Here is a 7,732-nt window from a genome sequence, read left to right as displayed (position 1 = left end):
CAAATATTTCCAGGTAACACAAGTGAAAAAAAAAAAAAAACAGTTTCTTTGGGAGCTAAAATGCTTTGAGATTATGAAAGATTAAAATCTCACTCACAAGGCACTGGCTTTTTTATCCAAATCACATGCCTAGACCACCAAGACACGAGTGTTGTGCGGAACGAAGCAAGGGAAAATAAGAAAATACCACATTTAACTATTATTGACTGCATGCTTTAAGGCAAAACAGCAACAACCTATTTTGCATCTGAAATGGCTTTGTCATTTGGAATATGATCCATAGCAGTCAATAGGCTGCTGTCGGGTCTGGTTTATGGCTGATGTTTGTGTGTGGTCATGGTCCTCGAGAGTTATTTGGGGTAAGGGGGTGAGGTGAAAAATAACTTAAATTCATTTGATTGCATTTTTGGAACACAAAGAGTGAGTGCATAAATTGTTTGCAGCATCATGACTTGATATTTCAGTAGTAAAATGTTACCATATCAGCCGTTTTAACAGTTTATCAATTATGTTTTAAATCACAAATACTAAAAGTAAAATAGTGTTCCTTAGGACAAATACAAAGCTTTGGATACAGGGAAAAAAATGATTACGAGATACATAACTACACTTTGGATGGATGAAACTGCCTGCTTGGAATGTACTACAGATGGGATATAAGATGTATTATATATCTACTCTGTACGGAACTCTTAACCGTACAATTTTAAGGCACTTTACTTGTTTCCATTTAGTGAAACTTTCTACTACGTACTTTAAGGCACACATTGTATTTTTTACTTTATCTATTTAACAAAGTGGCAGTCTGTAAGATTTGAGATACATTGCTTCTAGCGGCCTCTTTGGCAGAAGATGTAACTGCAGGCGAGCCTCAGTCCCTCACCCAACAGTGTGGACTGCATCTGCGTGATGCCTTCAAATGCTCCACACTGAAATGAGGTCCGTCTTGTACATAGATTACACATCACAATTATGTACACAAGCAACAGCTGATACCTGTTGCTTTATTCAAATTAAAGAATTACGTCCATTACTGAATCAGTGCTCTTCTCAGAGTTTCCCCACTCGTAATTAGGACTTGAGGATGCGTTCATGTGCAATTTTCGAGTCAGAAACTGGTATTTGGCATAATTCCGATACCACGTGAAGTCAGCCTAAATCCACGGCCTGTACCTTTAAAACATGCACCACGGGGAGGTGGAGCGGCATTCAAACATGTAGCCACGCCCCTTCTTCTTGCTATCCCGGAAACAGAAACTAAACATCAGCCCAAAACAAAAATGGGAGCGTCGTTGGACACCCCGGCGAGGTGTCCTCTGTGCAACGAGATGACAGAGGACCCTGTCACTCTGAAATGTAAACACCAGTTCTGCCAACGGTGCATCGGAGACTTGTGGAGTGTGTCCCCGAACGGACCGTACCATTGTCCGGAGTGGAGATGTAAAACGGTGTACCATACTCTTCCGTTTGATACCAACCGGCCGCCCACCAACAGTCGATGGGCTGAGCCTCGTAGTGCCGCAGGTAACGTTAACTCGGTTACAACAACGTTAAAAAAACTGTTTATGAAGTGGCCGAATACACAATTGAAGGTGGTTAACTAGCTATCTTAGCTAACGTGGTCTGCGCCTCTATGTTACATTCACGTACGGGACCGTTAGTTTGCAACTGGCTGCCCCTATTGAATAGGTAGGCTTACGGTAGTGTTGAGATTTGTGTTATGTCAGCCTTATTTTAGGTGGCTGCTAATGCTTACTGACGTTACCATGTCGCTAACATTAGTTTAATATTTCATATCCTTGTCTTCCTCCCCGGGAAATGCCATTCCACGTATATCCGTTCAAATCCCCTCGTAAGACACGACCTCGTGTAATTAAGTAGTAGTAGGACGTTCAGTTTGTTTACAGTTTCCGGGGTCAGTCTCAATCTAATCTCGCCTACTTTGTGGTTTTCTTAAGCAAATAGCCCATTTCTGACGTGTAGTTGCTCATTAACTTTTCTTGTTTTTAGCATAAATCGTAGCGATTATTTTAAGGGGCGTTCAGACCGGACGCGATAGACGCGAATACAATCGCTTGAGACGCTCGTTTCGCGCCGCTTGATCATTTTGGACTATTTGTGTCATTCGCGTCATTGACGCATGACGCTCATTTTTTAACCGTTATTTCTCCACCCGCTCTCTTTCCACGTCGGTCATGGCTGATATCACCACCGTTTCAGCACTGTACCTGCTGTACAAGTCCCTGAACACCTGCCGTCGTGTCTGGGTTCATGAAGTCCGGAGCTGGGGGAATTTCATTGTCTCCTCCAGGAGCTCCGTCTGGATGACGACAGGTGTTGTGCCAGTGTAGGTATCCCCAACAGACATTGTTTCCCCTGGCTGCGGGAGCGCGCGGAGCAACAGCGTTATGATTTTATTCTTGACATATAACACGCTGTGATTCAAGTCCTGGTATGGAATTTGTCGAACTAAATATACGTCAATATCCAAAATCAAGACCACTGTGATTGTTTTCTGGCTTCAATTACGTCTATTTAAGCTACTTCACTCGAAATGTACTATAGTAGACAGATGTAAGTCTGAGCATCAAATGATTTATTTTGTGTGTTCTTTAGATACTACTCTATAACCTCTGTGATTATGAGCAAGTTTCTTCTCTTATACACAAAGTTATGGGGGGGAAACAGATTATTTCAGACGTTTACCTGTCTGCCAGAATTTGTATCCCCCCTCAAAATAGACAGAGGAAGTAGCTCCCGCAGCCAGGGGAAACAATTTCTGTCGGGGATACCTACACTGGCACAACATGTCGGGGATACCTACACTGGCACAACACCTGCTTCCAGCGGTACCTCAGGCTGACCGGAGCCCAGTTCGAGGACCTGTTAACTCGGGTCGGTGCCAGGATCTCCCGCCGTCGGGAGACGGCGACGTCGTCGGCTTGAACTCGTTGCTGATTGGATGTCGCGGCGCGATGCCGCCTGAAAAGTTCATATTTTCAACTTTATTCGCGTCGCTTCAGACGCTTCATTCGCGCCGCGTCTCATCGCGCCAGACGCTTCATTCGCGTTCTACATTATATATTCCGTGTTTTCAACAGTCTTTTCAAGTTGAGCACCAATTGCAAGGGCGCACCGATGCGCAGTCTCTGTCTGATACATCATCACTACAATTAAGTGTTTTTACCACCAGTCACCCACTCAGTAACAGCTTAGGTGAGCTTACAATTCATCATAATGCACAGAAGTGCAAACAAGCTAGATAGTCACTACTTGAATATGCTATAAGTGTAACTGCTGAGTCAGCAGTAAAAGTTGTGTGCCATTGTGCTGGGCAGAAGGCAGCTTGCTGGTGTGTGTTTTTTTTTTTTAATTATTGCTGTAAAATTGCTATGTCAAACTCTCCTGTGACCAGTTTTGTCTGTATTCAATTTATAGGCACGTCAGGTCATGATGAACAAAATACATTTGGCTCCATATTACGGAGACCCTCACTCTCCAGCCGACTTCTTGGGAAGAGAAAAGCCAGCACACCTGTATCAGAGCAACCTGAAGCAAAGCGAACAACCGGGAAGTCTCCCCGCGTGCAGTTCAATGACACGGAGACTCCTACCACTTCCTTCTCAGATAAACCTGTGCAGTTTACTAGTGTGGAAACGCCCAAGAAAGCAGTGAAACCAGAATCTATACATTTGGAGTGTGGCGATGCCAGTCACAACTCTGAAAGCAAAGCAGTCCCTGCACGTGATGCACCACCTGACATCCCAATCCAGCAGAACCAGGATAAATTAGAAGAAGTCATCTCATTGGAGGACTCTGACACCTCCAATGAAGTAGATATCTGTGATTCACCTACTCTTGCATCCCCCAAGAAAGCCACACAAATGACAGGAATTTATGGATCGCCAAAGGAACCTCCCATATCTGTCAAATCGGATTCCTTTCCTGGGGTTTCAACTCAGGGTAAAGGTAAATCACCTGTTCACCGTGGCAGCAAGTCTCCCCTGATATCCACCAAACATCCTGCTGATGCTCCAACATTCCCAAGTGGTGTTGGCAACTTCCCAGGGTCAGAGAGTGCCAGTGCCAGCCCTGTGCCCTGCCATTATTGCCCTAACACTAGGTCTCAGTCCGCTGTGAAGACCTGTCTGGTGTGCGGGGCTTCCATGTGTAAAGAGCACCTGCGTCCCCACTTGGACTCCCCCGTCTTCCAAAATCACACCCTGGTTCCTCCCATGGAGGATTTTTCTCCCTGGAGGTGTCAGGAGCACCAGGAGATAAACCGTATCTACTGTCGGCAGTGTGAAGTGTGCGTGTGCACAGTGTGTACGGTCATTGGCTCACACCGTGACCACATCTGCATCAGCATCCGAGAGGCAGAGAGAGAGCTCAGGGTAAGTGGCGACTTTACAGCACCACATATACTGTGGATACACAGTCATTTTGGCTAAAGTTGAGATGGATGAACATTTAGAAATAAGTTGTTGTTTTTTTCGTGTGTATGTTTTTCCACCAGGGGAACTTAAAAGAAGACATCAAGCAACTGCAGAAGGCTGAACACGAAGTGAAGGACAGATTGTCTGAATTTGTTCAGAAGAAAGAGACCTTCAAAGTGAGACATTCATTCATGCATATTTGAGATGCTTAGCATTACAAGAGAAGATTTTGTTTTTAAATCACTCAATCAGATCCAAGAACAGTTCATTCATCAATATTTATATTCAAGTTGACAAATTTTGATCTCAATGGTACATCTTAAATTGTATTGCACGTTGTTGATATAATTACACATCCTAATTTATATAATTCAGACTCATAACATATATTAGGAATATTTAAATGTTTTGCCATTTAAAGTTGTTTTGATATTCAAAGTGCTTTTCCGTAGGTTGAGTCAGAGTCCTCCAACTGTAATGAGAAGTGTCTTTTAGGAACCAAGACTATTGCATTACATGACATTGATTTACATGGTGTCTGCCCAGGTGGTTTTAAGTGAGGCTCGAGAAGGGGTGCAGCAGCAGTACGGAGCCATCAGAGAGGCCCTGGAGCAGGAGGAGCAGTCAGCTCTCCAGTGTGTGTCAAAGGAGGAGAACAGGGTTCTGGGGGTGCTAGAGGAGAAACTTGGCCACCTCCGGAGCTCCCTGCAATCCATCCAGCAGGGCCTCCACACCCTGGAGGGGTTGGCTGATGCCAAGGGAGACAAACTCATTCAGGACCAGGTCTTCATCATGGTGTGTTGGATGTTAGGAGAAGAACCCGCATGTTTGTTTGTTGGTAGAATATAACATCTACTTTTGGCTTTAATGGCTTATGAACATTAACACAAGGAAATGTCTGTTTCTCTTTTCTGATATGACAGGAATACAGCAAGGTCGCCCACATGTAAGTGATTTCCTTTCCATGTTTACTTTGTTGCATGTCAAGAGTACTCGATGTACGACCAACAAAGCATAGCTTCAGTAGAGAGCCTGTATGAACATTTTTATTAAAGTTGATTCACTCTTTTTAATAATTATTAAGTTACAAAGTTATGTGATGTTGGTATTTGTTTCGACTGATTTTTATTTTTGGTGCTGACAGCATTGAATAGTTTTTAACATGGTTAACATTCAGTTGCTAAAGTTGACACATCATTTCTAAGCAAGTAAGCGATGATGTTTTACCTCAAACTTACATTCTTCGGTAGAAATAGATAGATTATCAGGGATACCGATTCTGGATTCAGATTTTTCTGTTGATCCTTTTTAAATCGTGAAATTATTATAGTGGCGTGAGTAAAAATGGAATAACATTCAATTTAATTATTGGGATTGAGGCAGAACCATGGCAAAATAACACAAAACTAGCTGCATGGCTGGATACCACAAGTTGACTTTTTGTTTAATTTTGGGCAACACATTCTGGTGTCGTTATTTCTGTGTACATGGCCTCTTGAGAGGTCATTAAGAAATGAAGTTTAATAGTCTTAAATCTGTATGCTCTACGTCTGCTTTTCTTCACCAGGTCTAGTAACATGGGGAGCCATGTGGACCAGTTCGAGGCTCCAGAGGAAGTGGATCGGGCCCGGCTGAAGTGTCTGCAGAGGTGGACCGAGAAACGTCTGGACACCGTCGTCATCACTGTGCCAGGCAAATACAGAGACCTCTACAGACTGCTCTGTAAGAAGTGGCTTTTAAATAAACACCTGCTTACTTTCCACTCACTGACAAAGCATAGCTAATTAAACCAACCGACTAATTACATCCTGCAGACCTAAATGTGGCATATTCAATTAGTGTTAATCTTCTCCTCTAAATACAAGTTTCATTTCCTTTCCTGTGTACAGATGGCACCGCCCCCTTCTTGGATGCAGATACAGCACATCCCAAGTTGCAGCTGTCTGATGACAACAGGAGGGTGACCTACAGCGAAGCCCAGCAGGCCTACACAGAGCACGAGGCCCGATTCAGCTCCTTCCCACAGGTCCTGGCCGCCTCTTCCTTGCAAGGGGGATGCTGGTACTGGGAGGTGAATGTGCCTGTGGACGAGGGCCGCTGGAAGGTGGGGCTCTGTGAGGGTCAGATAGAGAGGAAAGGCCAAAAGGACAACTCTCGTCTGGGCTTCAACTCGTACTCCTGGTGCCTGGCCTGCGACAGGAAGAAGGTGGAAGCTCTGCACAACAAGGTGGGGGTTCCTGTGGATGCCGACGGGCTGCAGATAGTAGGAGTGTTCCTCGACTTTGAGGAGGGTATTTTGTCATTCTTTAATGTGACACCAGGGGGCAGTCTAGCTTTGATGCATTCCTACAAGCACAAGTTTACTGACCCTCTGTACCCAGCCTTGTCTGTGTCTAAAACACACCTGGCCATCTGTGATATGTTTCAGTCATAAACTGTAATGTCAGCTGTGATGAAAATGTACAGAATACATGAAATCTCTGTGCCTTTTTTATATGTGAAAACCATTTCATCATTAGAAATGTATTAATCTGTAGAATTCTCTGGGATGCACTGCATATAATACTGGATTTTAACAAACATCCTCAAATGATTTTCATATAGATTTATATTGTGAGTTATGGAATTGTAACACACTATATGTGCCTCATTCCAAACAGTAGCAGCATATTTTTCATATGTTGTGGATTTTAGATTTGTTTTAAAGATGTTTTAGAAGTTATCAGTGCAGATCAATAAAAAGCTGATGTGTATAATGCTAAAATCCAAATCTTCTTTGACTTTTTTTTTTAACAGTAATAAAAGGTTCAATTTTCAAAGCAAAGTAAAACCTGCTTGAAGTCTTGCCTTTATGCCTCCTATTTACGTTTAAATAGAAACACCTGTGAGTGGTGGCAGTTGGTGTGCTAGCTTTGAACTCTCACTGCCCCTGCAGCATGTGAGCTTTACTGACAACAAACACTGCCTTTGGCACAAACCACTTGTCGCTTCACAAATCGCTACAGTTGTTAACTCGCCCTCCTCCTTGCAAACCGAGGCTCATTTCTTTTGACCGAGGTTCCGTGTGGCTGACGTCATTGAGAGAGATCAAAGTGGGTGCTTACATAAATTCCTTCTGGATGATTGGTAGAGGCACCGGTACACCACTGGTTCAGGGACAGATGGCCAATGATGAAGGTAGATCCAAACCTGTTGGCTATATGAGTAGCATCAAACCCTCAGGATTGATAGTTGTAAATACTTTAACTGCAAAAGGACTGAATGAAAGAGCTCAGGGGAATAAAGCTTTTTTAAAA

General features: G+C 43.5%; 1 protein-coding gene across 1 annotated transcript; it reads left to right on the top strand.

Annotated features, from left to right (window-relative positions):
• The first annotated feature begins 1,251 nt into the window (after positions 1–1,251).
• On the top strand, positions 1,252–7,234 carry LOC311018182 (tripartite motif-containing protein 14). Its single transcript, XM_084017011.1, has 7 exons — positions 1,252–1,524; positions 3,439–4,394; positions 4,517–4,612; positions 4,983–5,231; positions 5,360–5,382; positions 6,004–6,158; positions 6,326–7,234. Exons 1-7 carry the CDS (start codon positions 1,281–1,283, stop codon positions 6,868–6,870), a joined length of 2,268 nt encoding a protein of 755 aa, XP_083873137.1. The 5' UTR covers positions 1,252–1,280; the 3' UTR covers positions 6,871–7,234.
• Positions 7,235–7,732: the final 498 nt, after the last annotated feature.

The sequence above is a fragment of the Eutrigla gurnardus genome, assembly GCF_963514095.1.
Source record: "Eutrigla gurnardus genome assembly, chromosome: 9".
In the NCBI taxonomy this organism is placed as follows: domain Eukaryota; kingdom Metazoa; phylum Chordata; class Actinopteri; order Perciformes; family Triglidae; genus Eutrigla; species Eutrigla gurnardus.
The sequence above is the reverse complement of the archived record's forward strand: the minus strand, read 5'-3'. Positions and strand labels throughout refer to the sequence as shown.